General features: G+C 41.0%; 1 protein-coding gene across 3 annotated transcripts; it reads right to left on the minus strand.

The window, feature by feature from the left end:
* Window positions 1–818: 818 nt before the first annotated feature.
* On the minus strand, window positions 819–12134 carry tmed8 (transmembrane p24 trafficking protein family member 8). 3 transcript variants are annotated; one of them, XM_012967991.3, is made up of 7 exons: window positions 11922–12134; window positions 8582–8684; window positions 6462–6558; window positions 5891–6029; window positions 5425–5721; window positions 1240–1481; window positions 900–1089 (listed from the first exon to the last, which is right to left on the minus strand). In XM_012967991.3, exons 1-6 carry the CDS (start codon window positions 12055–12057, stop codon window positions 1264–1266), a joined length of 990 nt encoding a protein of 329 aa, XP_012823445.2. In that variant the 5' UTR covers window positions 12058–12134; the 3' UTR covers window positions 900–1089; window positions 1240–1263.
* Between the last annotated feature and the right edge of the window lie 774 nt (window positions 12135–12908).

Here is a 12908-nt window from a genome sequence, read left to right on the forward strand (position 1 = left end):
TCCATTTACAATTAAAGCACTGAAAATTTGTAATAAATTCATATTGTAAAGTTGCTTAGAATTATATTTTCTTTTATTAGGCAAAAAATATTTTGGGGGTTGACATGTCCTTTAATCTATATTAAAGGAACAGTAACACCAAAAAATGAACGAGCTTTCAAGTAATAAAAATATAATGCACTGTTGCCCTGCACTGGTAAAACTGGTGTGTTTGCTACAGTAACACTACTATAATTTATATAATAAGCTGCTCTGTAACCATGGGGGCAGCCATTCAAGCTGGAAAAAAGGAGAAAAGGCACAAGTTACATAGCAGATAACAGATAAGTTCTGTAGAGTACAATAGTGTTTTATCTGTTATCTGCTATGTGCCTGTGCCTTTTCTCCTTTGAATGGCTGCCTCCGTGGCTACATAGCAGCTTATTTATATAAATTATAGTAGACTTTCTGAAGTAAACACACAACTTTTACCAGTGCAGGGCAGCAGCACATTATATTTTAGTTACTTTTATACGCTTTCATTTTTTGGTGTTACTGTTCCTTTAATTACAGTATAAATGAAATCAAATTTAGCACTGTACCTGTATTCTGTGCATGCCACTGACTATATGTTCCCTTAGCAAAGCGTAAGTGACAGGAGAGAAGGCTCGGTTCACCCAAACAGACAACGTTCAGGACAGAACAAATCTGATCACATCTTTCACAACTTAAGTCCTGAGTTAGAAAACTAAAATTACACAACTAAAAAAGTATCTATTGATTAAATACCAACAACACAACCTAATTTAACAGTTTCTCGCACTACAAGACCTCTTTTAAGTTATTACATATCACACTTGCTGCTCTAAGAATTTTTGGAAAATAAAATATGTGATCAGTACAACAAAAAAACACAGGCATTGACACATGTAAAAATGTTTTGTTTTTATAAAGAAATAGACCATTTCCTACATGACTGAAGACCAGAAGATTGGCAGCCTGCTCAAGATGCACCCTTCCAGCCCTATCATGCAAGAAGCATAAGCATAAAAGAATCAAAATGATCACAGGGAACAGGTTGTCACATACACCCATATGCATGGAATTGACCTGCAAAGAAAAAAAAAGAAAAAGGAAAATGGGAAGATACATTCACACAAAGTGGAACAATGTACTTCTGCTGGTGTGAAAAGTTGGTTGTTTAAATAAACACAAATGCCAACTATCTCACTTATGCTTTGTGTTAAAAACAAAAAATACCTCACACCCCCAGCACTGGATGTCTCAGCTGCTGTAGTATACATGAAGGTATAGAGTCTTGTTGCGCAGAAGGGAATAGGAATTGTCCAATTTGAGCATGTAAATCCCTTCTCCAGGGTACTCGTGGCTACCTGCCTGCACCTCTCTGTGACTGTCTCTGCGGTAAACTTGCACAATTTCCCCATACCGACTACGTAGCCTGTACATGGAACCTCGCTCCACGTCCCCTTCCCGTCCATGCCCTGAAAAAAACAAAAATGATGTAAAGAAAAACTGGCAAAACACATGCTATATAAAATAGATATGCAATGTATACTCAAATAAAAAAATTAAATCTACTGTTTAGGCAAATAATCTGAGGCATGCTGCTATTAGTGATCAGAGATCCAAAGAAAATCTGTACTCATGGCTAAGAGTGAAGTACCACAAGTTGTTTTTTTTTTTTTTTTTTTTAAACAAAAGAGAAGTGCCAGCTGAGGATAAAGTGCTTCTTTTTGCTGAGGTGTGCAAAACAAATTGACCCTATGTGAATTATGCTTTCCTTGTCCCTTAAACTGGAAAGGCTTTCCACAGTAGAAAGATAAGCTATGTGAAACAGCAAATTTTTAAATTTTATTTTTTGCATGTATGTATATCTTTATTTATAAAGCGCTACTTATGTACGCAGCTCTGTACAGTAGAATACATTAATACAAACAGGGAGTTATTAAGATACATAAATACAAAGTATAACAAATACAAATAAATACAAGATACAGTTGCAATAAGTTACGAGTCAAAGGGACAAGAGGATGGAGGTCCCTGCCCCCCATAGAGCTTACAATCTAGATGGGAGGGTAACTTACAGACACACAAATAGGCAAAAATAAGTGCTGTAGGTCACAGTGGGTGGTACTACAATATAAGTGCTGGTTCCCAGATCAGGTGCTGTGCGAGTGCTCCAAGAGGTAGTCTTTAAGTTTAGTTTTAAAAAGATTGAGGGAGGATTCTCTCTGGAGGAAATCAGGGAGGGCATCCCAAATGTAAGGGAAGCAAAGCAGAAAGGAAATGGAGAACTTTGAAGGTTAAGTGAAGGAGTTTGTAGATATTCTTTGTTTAATGGGAAACCACGATAAGACCTTTAGCAGGGGGGGGGCCTGAATGAGATGGATGAGAGGAAGAGAATTCTGGCAGCAGTATTTAATATAGACTGTAGGGGGGAAAGATGGGAGTTAGGGAGACCGGTTAGTAGCAGGTTACAGTAGTCAAGTCGGGATAGGATGACAGCATGCATGAGCAGCCTAGCTGTTGCAGTAGAGAGAGAGGGACGGATTTGGCAATATTGCATAAGAAAAAGTGACAGGTTTTGACAGTGGCGTTAATATGGTCAGAGAAGGAGAGACAGGAGTCAAAGATCACCCCCAAACGTGCCAAATCGACAGGGTTGATGAGGGTGCCATCAATAGAGATAGTAAAGGGGGGGGTAGGACCAGGCTTAGGAGGAAAGATCATTAGTTCATTTTTTGTTAGCTTCAGTTTGAGGTGGCGTTAGTTCATCCAACTGGAGATAGCTAGGAGAGTTCGAGATTTGAGTCTCAGTTTCAACTGTTAATGAAGGGGTCGAAAAATACATTTGGATACCATCAGCATACAGATGATATTTAAAGCCCAAAGGAATGGATAAGATCTCCAAAAGACAGTGTGTAGAGGGAGAAAAACAATGGCCGAAGTACAAAGCCTTGGGGTACCCCCACATTAAATGAAACTGGAGATGAGGTTTTATTTGCATAGGAGATAGTGAAGGGTTAAAGAGGTAAGAAGAAATCCAGGTTGCAGCCTGACTACAGATACCAATCGAACGCAGAATTTGCATTAGGAGGAAGTGGTCGACCGTATCAAACGCAGCAGATAGATCTAGGTGGATTAGTATAGACCTTTGGCTTTGGCAACCTGAAGATCATTTGTAACTCTGCACAATGCTGTCTCAGTAGAGTGCGCAGGCCAGATTGTTGCGGGTCCAATAAATTATGGCCATTAAGAAAGTTAGTAATACGGGAGAAGACAATTCGCTCTAAGATTTTGGAGGCAAGAGGTACAACCCGGATTCCAAAAAAGTTGGGACACTAAACAAATTGTGAATAAAAACTGAAAGCAATGATGTGGAGGTGCCAACTTCTAATATTTTAGGATCACCAATTCCCACAATGTTGCGCAGAAAGATAGTGGAGCAATATCAGAAAGGCGTTACCCAGCGAAAAATTGCAAAGATTTTGCATCTATCATCATCAACTGTGCATAACATCATCCCAAGATTCAGAGAATCTGGAACAATCTCTGTGCATAAGGGTTAAGGCCGTAAAACCATACTGGATGCCCGTGATCTCCGGGCCCTTAAACGACACTGCACCACAAACAGGAATGCTACTGTAAAGGAAATCACAGAATGGGCTCAGGAATACTTCCAGAAACCATTGTCAGTGAACGCAATCCACCGTGCCATCCGCCGTTGCCAGCTGAAACTCTACAGTGCAAAGAAGAAGCCATTTCTAAGCAAGATCCACAAGCTCAGGCGTTTTCACTGGGCCAGGGATCATTTAAAATGGAGTGTGGCAAAATGGAAGACTGTTCTGTGGTCAGACGAGTCACGATTCGAAGTTCTTTTTGGAAATCTGGGACACCATGTCATCCGGACCAAAGAGGACAAGGACAACCCAAGTTGTTATCAACGCTCAGTTCAGAAGCCTGCATCTCTGATGGTATGGGGTTGCATGAGTGCGTGTGGCATGGGCAGCTTGCATGTCTGGAAAGGCAGCATCAATGCAGAAAAATATATTCAGGTTCTAGAACAACATATGCATAGACCCTGCATTTTTTAACAAGATAATGCCAGACCACATTCTGCATCAATCACAACATCATGGCTGCGTAGGAGAAGGATCCGGGTACTGAAATGGCCAGTCTGCAGTCCAGATCTTTCACCTATAGAGAACATTTGGCGCATCATAAAGAGGAAGGTGCGACAAAGAAGGCCCAAGACGATTGAACAGTTAGAGGCCTGTATTAGACAAGAATGGGAGAGCATTCCTATTCCTAAACTTGAGAAACCGGTCTCCTCGGTCCCCAGACGTCTGTTGAGTGTTGTAAGAAGAAGGGGAGATGCCACACAGTGGTGAAAATGGCCTTGTCCCAACTTTTTTGGGATTTGTTGACACCATGAAATTCTGAATCAACATATTTTTCCCTTAAAATGGTACATTTTCTCAGTTTAAACTTTTGTTCCGTGATTTATGTTCTATTCTGAATAAAATATTAGAAGTTGGCACCTCCACATCATTGCGTTCAATTTTTATTCACAATTTGTTTAGTGTCCCAACTTTTTTGGAATCCGGTTTGTAGAAGCGAGACAGGACGGTAGTTAGAGAGAAAAGAAGGGTCCAGTGTGGCCTTTTTAAGGATAGGCTTGACACAGGCATGTTTGAACAAAGAGGGGAAACTTCCAGAAGCCAGAGAAGAGTTGAAGATGTGATGAAGAACTGGAGTAAGCTCAGCAGCACAGTGTTTAAGCAGAGAAGGCACAGGGCCAAGAGACATGCAGAAGGGGGCTGAGGAAGGAGGAGCTGGTTTGGATTAGTAGAGGGGGGAATCTGATTGCAGATGGTCTTCACTTTGTTCATGAGGAAATCAGTCCTGGGAAGAGTGCATGAAGTTAGGTAATGGAGTCTATGAGGGATGCAGAAGGGTATTGAATGTAGAAAAAAGGCATTGCGGGTTGGATTTATTATTTTTTCTAAGGGTATTGTAGTATTCCCGTTTAGCCTTCGACAAGGTAGAGTTGAGGCAGGCCAATAGGAATTTATAATGGATAAAGTCCGCTTGCGTGTGGGCTGCAAAGGAGTCAATGGTGGAGGCTAGTATGCTGTTGTACTCGCTAACCAGGGTATCAGGGTCAGACATCTCGTTAAAGGAGGAGAGACTGGACCTGAAAGAGTGAACTAAGGCCGGGAAGTCTATGTCACTTGTATTTCGAATTAAAACATTTTTAATGTTATAACTTCAAATTACAGGAAAGTGCACTGGCACCTCTTCCACTAAAAACTCTGCCTTTATCTAAAATAAAGGAGAGAGTGTATAAGTAATGTACTCTGAATACTGTTATAGCCATTACAAGGTACTGTTATTACTGTAATAGTTCACTTATCTACTCACAGGGACTCTCAATTTCTTCCTCATCCTCTTCGTCACTTGACTCACTTATCTGTAGAGTGACAGCAGTGCTGGTGACTGTGGTCCAATCAAAATAAATGCCAAAGCCAATATCATAATCATCAGTAGCAAATTCCCAGCAAAGACGTTTTCCATCAGGGTGTGTGGGAACTCTGACTGTTAGCACCTCTCCTCTTCGTACAGTCAGAACACCATGCTTCTCCTTTGCCATGCGATTCTTAAATTCACGCAGGTTAGCGCTTGTCCAGGTGGATGGTGGGGCCAGAGGAGGTGGAGGTGCTTTATAGAAAAGGGGGAAAAAGGGGAAGCCTGAGTTTTGTGCATTAAAGGAAAATATACCCTGATTTTTGATAAAGTGCACTGGCATTATTTCTCCCCAGTAAATCTCTAACTCCTACCCTCCTGCCTGTTATTTCCTTTGTTCCCACAAATTCTCTGCTCTTCTTACCTTTTTCCCCTTTCTCTGTGTTACTCTGGATTTTTTCCACTTTCACAATATCGAATTTACCACTGTCTTCTGACTGGATCATCAGGACATCATCAGTTTTGGACTCCAGAGAGCAATGAGATAGAATAATTTCCAGCTCCTGACAACCAAATTAATGTGTATTTTGAGCAAGACACTATATCAGACAAATATAACAAAAGAAGTACAGGTAAGGAATCCATTATCTGAAAACCCGTTATCCAGAAAATTCCAAATTATCGGAAGGCCATCTCCCATGGACTCCATTATAAGCAAATAATACTAGTTTTTAAAAATGATTTTTTTTTCTTTTATAATAAAACAGTACCTTCTACTTGATGCAGCTAAGATAAAATTAATCCTCCATGAACAACCTTATTGGGTTTATTTAATGTATAATGATATTTTAGTAAACTTAAGGTATGGAGATCCAAATTAAGGAAATATCCCTTATCTGGAAAACCCCAGGTCCTGAGCATTCTGGATAAAGGGTCCCATACCTGTACCCATCACCTGTTTGAATAAGTAAACATCCATGTAAAGATAAGGTTACCTGCTCTAATGTGGACTTCTTGACATCCTGTTTCAGAACCATGTCAGAACTTTGTATAGATCCATCAGGGGAACCTTCCTCTGAGTTAGGCAGAGATCTTTTTATAAAAAAAAAAAAAAAAGGGAGATTATTATGTCATGTCCACATCTAAAAGAAAAGGTTGGTAGAAACAAAATACCAGACAACTGTTTGCAGATACTGGCTACATTTCCACTCAAAGCAGTAAGTATGTACAACTACAAAGACAAGAAGTACCTAGTTTAAAGGCTGCAAATGACTTGAATTCAATTACAGAATTCTAAAGTAATTACTTTACTAAAGTCATTGCCTTCCAGTGTCCCATTCGCCACATATTTTCTAACATCATTTTACATTCAGACTGGAAACACAAATGCTTAAGGGTTCACACAGATCACAGAGAAAACAACTGGTAGTCAAGTCTGCTGGAATGCGGTGTAGTCAGAAAATATGGTGAAGCAGAAGTAACTTAAGTCATACTTGTTACAAGGGCAGCATACCCAGACCCGGATTTGTAGCGAGGCAAAAAAAGGCCCAGGCCTAGGGCAGAATAAATGTGAAATTTGCTCACATACGGAGCCCCGGGCACCAAACACGCAGAAAACATCAGCGCATCCTGTCCCCTGTGCTCCGTATGTGAGCTACAAGGATTTGTATGCGCGCAATCCCGAAAGGGAAGGGGGCGGAGAAAGGGGGCGGCCAAAAGAGAAAACCACGCTGAGCATACCCTCTTGTTCAGCACAAGTTCAATGAAGAGGGCTTGTGCTTTACATTGTAAACCCTTTTTTATATAATTATTGTAAATTATATAAATTAAAGTGCTGTTTAACTTACTGGTGCTATATAAAAAATGATAATGCTGGACATGCTTTTGATTTAATAACAAAAATGTATGTTTTTTTTGTTATTTCTTCAGCTGTTGTTGTATACAGGTAATCTAATTATCTACCTCACAAGGACCAAACATGGAGTAAATTCAGTTTGCCCTGTGCATATATGATGTTTATGATATGACATTTACACAGATAAACAGGACACAGTGTCAGTGTCTGCTAAAGCTAGTAAAGTACTTTTTTGTATGCCACAAGAGATGTAGGAATATTTATGCTCCTTTATAAACTAATGGTAAGACCTCCTTGGATGCGCAATATTTACAGTTTCAGTTCATATTAATAGGTAAAAATATTACTGAGCTGGAAAAGTGCAGGGACATACCTAAAATAAATACATTTTCAACAACAAATTAATGGCTAGGAAAGACTTACAAGGCAGGTGGCTGTCTTCTCTGAAAAATTACAAGCAAACCTTGGGGGGCATTTTAGAATGTCTAAAAGGTGTGTAAAAGCTGTGGAATTCTCTGCTTGGTGATGCCGTGATAACAGATTCACCTTATGCTTAGTTGAGACCATATCTTCTTGAACAGGTGTAATATTCAGGGTTACAGGTAGCATATTTATTAAAGTAACAGAACACATCTTTGACCACATTCAATAAATAGGGCTTGTGCTAAATATACATTCATGTATTGTTTTAATAAAGAAACATTTATGTACTATTTCTTGCACATAACATGGCAAAAATGTAACTGAAATTGTCAGTGAAAGAGAAGGTAATTAAATGAATTATGCACATACACCACCAGTAATAGTATACTCCCTGTATAATGACCAGTTGGCAAGTGCTGTGTGGATTTTCTTGTTTTTCTCTGAATCAACAATGATGGGTAGTACACTTTAATAGTTACATAGTTACATAGGGTTGAAAAAAGACCATTGTCCATCAAGTTCAACCCATCCGAGTAAACCCAGCACACTTGGACTTGATGCATATTTTTAACTTTTTAAACCCAAAATAAAATTAAAGTAAATTTGCATTAACTACTTTATGGAGTGCCAGAAAGCCCCATTTAGCAGAATATGGTATGTTATCTTTTAAATGGTAAGCTTGGAACCTGGGCTTTTCTTTATAAAAAAAAAAAATCAGTCAAAACTGGAGACTTGTCTAAATGGGGCAAATAGCCCCTTTAAAGCTGCTTACACATGTAAAACCTTTAAAACTGATGCATAGAAGAGCACTTTGACCAAGTTTACTCAAATTCTTACCTCACAGATGTTATTTCTTCTACTTTTTCTGTTTCTTCCAAGGACAGTGCTGCCACCTCCTCCTCCTCAGCCTTGCACTCCTCATTATGTTGACCCTCATTGTCTGGGAATAAAAATTGCAGGTAATTTCTAAGGTTTTTTTGCACAAATTTGAATTTGTTTGAAAGTTCGAGATTTATTATTCGCAAAACACTTGAATGTAAAAAAATCCCCATCTAAAAGTTAGTGGGTTATACACTTAACATACAGATTTACATACAAAGCAACCAATAACCGATACAAGAGGTGAAGAGGGCTAGAAAACACTCCAGTAAAAGTCCAGTAAAGACAGATTTTTGTTTGTTGGAAAATAATGTTACATTTATCTTGGATTAGTAATAATGTAACAGTTTGCATTTGTACTAAATGAACACCTTACATGATGTAAGACATGCAACAAATTCACATCTGCATATAAATAGGGTCTTGTATTCAGAAGAGATGCAAGAATAGTCATACAGAGATAGACTATATGCTATGGAACAACCCCACCTCTAGGGAGGCAGTTGAAATAGAAGTACCCTTGGGAGGCTGACAAGTTTGTTTCATCATTGCAAGCAATTATAAATACACAGGTGAGAAGCGCAGGTGAGACTGTAATGGGCTGGGGCAAGCAAGGAGTAAAGTGAAGAGGAATAATAATGGAAGATGGTGGAAAACATATTTTCTATAACATATTTTTTTCTTAGCAGAGAAATTGTAAAACATTATCTATGCCAGTGCTGTCCAACTGGCGGCCCTCGACCCCCCTCTGTGTGCCCCCCCCACCTGTCTGGCTGCTTTGATGGCTTAACTTTGTGTAAGATTTCAATGGTATCAGTACTGAGATTAACTGGCCCCCTGCATGGTTCTCACCTCAGATTCAGGCTGTAATCTCTCTGTATTGTTTAAAAATGTAATCCCCTGTGTTGTTCACACCTTTCAATCTCAGCACTGTTCACACCTCAGGCTCAGGCTATAATCACCCACATTGTTCACCTCTTCACACCTCAGACATTGTATGTACTGCCTGGCCTATGCTGCCTGTGTATAGGCAGCATAGGGTAGGCAGAGTATGGAACATAGGCAGCATAGGGCAGGGAGGGTTTGGCACCCACAGGCAGCATAGGACAGGCAGAGTGCTGCCTGTATATGCCACACTCTGCCTACCCTATGCTGCATGTGGGAGGTGAACCTGGCAGGGGTTTGTTCTGGGAGTTTGTTAGCAGTTGGAAATAGCCATTATATGGTCCCTAAGGTGTGTAATTATGTGCTGTGGGTTGCTGTGCTATGACAGGGGAGGAGGAGGCATATGGATTTAAGGGTGTGTCTTAATATGACATAATATAATTCTTTAACATATGAATGATGGTTGATATCCCTGCAGCGACCATTGTGATAAAATGGGTGTGGGTTGAAGTAGGTGTGGTTTAAAATGGGGGAGTGGCTAAAACTGGCTTCCATTATCGGCCCTCCACCATGTATGCAAGAGAAATTCCGGCCCTCGGCACCGCAGAAGTTGGACAGCACTGATCTATGCTATTCAATTTCATGACAAAAAATACCTTCTTGGTATATGAGTAATACTGATGGTGCATGAAGACTGGATGGATCTGAATAATCATACTTTATCCATCTTACTTGCCAGAAGGAGCAAACTCTGTCTCTTATCTGCAGGAATTACTCACCATCCCATGAAAGGGATAAACCTTATATTTCAATGTATATTTATGGCACCCCTCAGTGATTATAAATCACTTGTCTGAGACCCTGGCCAGCCCATTGTACCACATCACATTTTCCTGCATCCAGTTTCTCCAAAACATCCAAATATCTTCAGCACCACTGCTTTCCTGCACTAGCAGCTAAAACTAGTGATGTCAGTAAGTGACAAGCAGAATACAGCTCCGGGACTATGTCCCACCCTGCTGCTCTTTGCTCCAGGCCTTTCTGTTCCAGGAACAAAGGTGGCCATAGACGAGCAGATTTCAGCTACACATCCAGGTCCTTCCCACTGATTCAGCAACTTATCGGCCCCCGACGGGCCTACCCGGCCGACATCTGGACTAAAATTGTCCAGGTCTTGATCAAGCAGGTTTGGCAACCATACCAAACGAGTGGATTGCAACGTGTATGGCCACTTTTAGTCCCACCCTGCTCAAGTTGCACTCTGCTCCAAGCCTAAAGGTGGCCATACACGTGGCGATCTGACGATGTTTCGTACGACCATCGGTCGCACGAAACATCGTAAGATCCGCCACACACCATTCAGGGCTGAATCGGCAGGTAAGGAGGTAGAAACAATAGGATTTCTACCTCCTTCTGCCGATTCAGCTCTGAAGGGAGAATTTTGGTCAGGCGCCTTCTATGGCGCCCGATCAAAATTTTCAAACTGGTCCGATCGGCGAGTCGTCCGATATCAGCAGCTTCCTGCGATATCGGTCGACTCGCCGACATGCCATACACGCACCGATTATCGTACGAAACGAGGTTTTGTACGATAATATCGGTGCGTGTATGGCCACCTTAAGTCAAGTCCCACCCTATGGCTCTCTGCTCCAAGCCTAAATTCCACCCCATGTTTCTGCTCCCAACCTATTTAAACTGGAACTTAAAACAAAAGTTATCCACATGCCTTACTTTTAGCCCTTCTTATAACCATGATGGCTTCTATGCTTTCATTATGCCTCAGCTCCAGCCAAGGGCACAAACAGTTTGTGTTCAAAAACTAGAGGATCACAACTTTTTTCATCTAATATTATGAGAAAGTGGCCCTCCAGCTGTCCCTAATTACCTCCAGGTAAGGATGCTGGCATTTCTTGTTCTGTTACAGCTGGGGGCACCATCATTATCCAATAGTACATAAGATGGCAGCCCTCCAGCTGTCTCACCTGCACACATTAGGGGTGGGTTGGTCTTTCAGTAAGGGGATAAGCAGAGGCTGAATTCAGGTGTGGCCTTTCAGCAGGGAACTGTACAGGAGGGGTCAACAGGGCTGTTTTTTTTTAGCAGGGGCAGTATTCAGGTGGGGCCTTCCAGCAGGTGGCTTAACAGAGGCAGTATGCAGAGGCAATATCAGGGAAAACAGCAATAATCTCATCCCAAGGGTGAATAGCCTCTGGCAGTAGCACACTCACAGTCTGGAACAGGACATAAGTGCATTAAATATGAGTAAAGAGCTGTATAAATGTCAGATTCAGCAATAGCTGAATGATGGGTAAAGGCAAATAAGATCTAGCAACAGAAAGGGGACCCGGAAGCGGGGTACATGTACTAGCTACAGCAGGGGTTCTGGCTTTCTCTGCCTAGGGACTCAACTCACCGCCACTGGTCTTCTCTGCTTCTGGTTGCCGCAGGTCCGTTTCCGGATCTCCCACGCCGACCATCTGACTGCTCTCGGTATCACCAGTGTCTGAGCCCTCGCCGGGCAAAGATGCTGCATCCTCAGCTGCAGACATGGAACCGCTTCCTCTGCCTCAGCAATGTTCGTCAGTCTCGGAAAATGGGCGGGACAGGCGAACGTGGGGAAAATGTCAGCCTATGATAAAAAAGCAGGTAAAAAACTTGGGCGGGGAAAACGTGCAGTGGCGAAAAAAGCCGACGGGAGCCGAATAAAGCCGAGTTTTTGCTATAGTGTTTTGCGGGCTATTGTTTCATGTGTAGCAGTTGGAGAATAATAGTTATATAGTTGATTTACCTTAAACAAAACACAACTGTTCGTTAAGTTTAATTCTTCCTTGTATCCTCTAGCATCACTGTCCTGCATTAGGGAAAAAAAAATGACTGCTCGCCACAATGTGTTTGTAGACAAACACGCCCACACTGTTTCAGCTTTCTAACCTCTCAGCAGCTGATAGCAGCGTTTCACACTGTTTTAGACATGTTGTGCTTTGTTTTTTGCTAAAAAAATATATATCTCTAATTGTTTTCATACCAACCTTTCCAAATATGTTTATAGAGCTCTAAATACAGAATGTTTATAATATGAAGAAGTACATATGATTGCAACCTGGGGGTTGTTTTACCAGCCTGTTCAGTAACAATGACGCTTCATCATAATGTTGTTAATAGGTGTCATGTCAGAGCAGTATTGTGCTGGCATTATAGGGGTTAACACTGGAAACATTTAGTGGCAGATTTATCAAAATGTCAGTTTGGTGCTCAATACATAAAAACTCAAGCCCATCCTATTAACTCCTATGGGATTTTTAAAAGTGTATTTATCAATAAGTGAAAGTCGGAATGAGGTGAGGGTGAGGGGATACTGTCCCAGCAGACTATAGAAAGGGGTAACTGCTAACCATTATAG

This window comes from Xenopus tropicalis, chromosome 8, assembly GCF_000004195.4.
Source record: "Xenopus tropicalis strain Nigerian chromosome 8, UCB_Xtro_10.0, whole genome shotgun sequence".
In the NCBI taxonomy this organism is placed as follows: Eukaryota; Metazoa; Chordata; class Amphibia; order Anura; family Pipidae; genus Xenopus; species Xenopus tropicalis.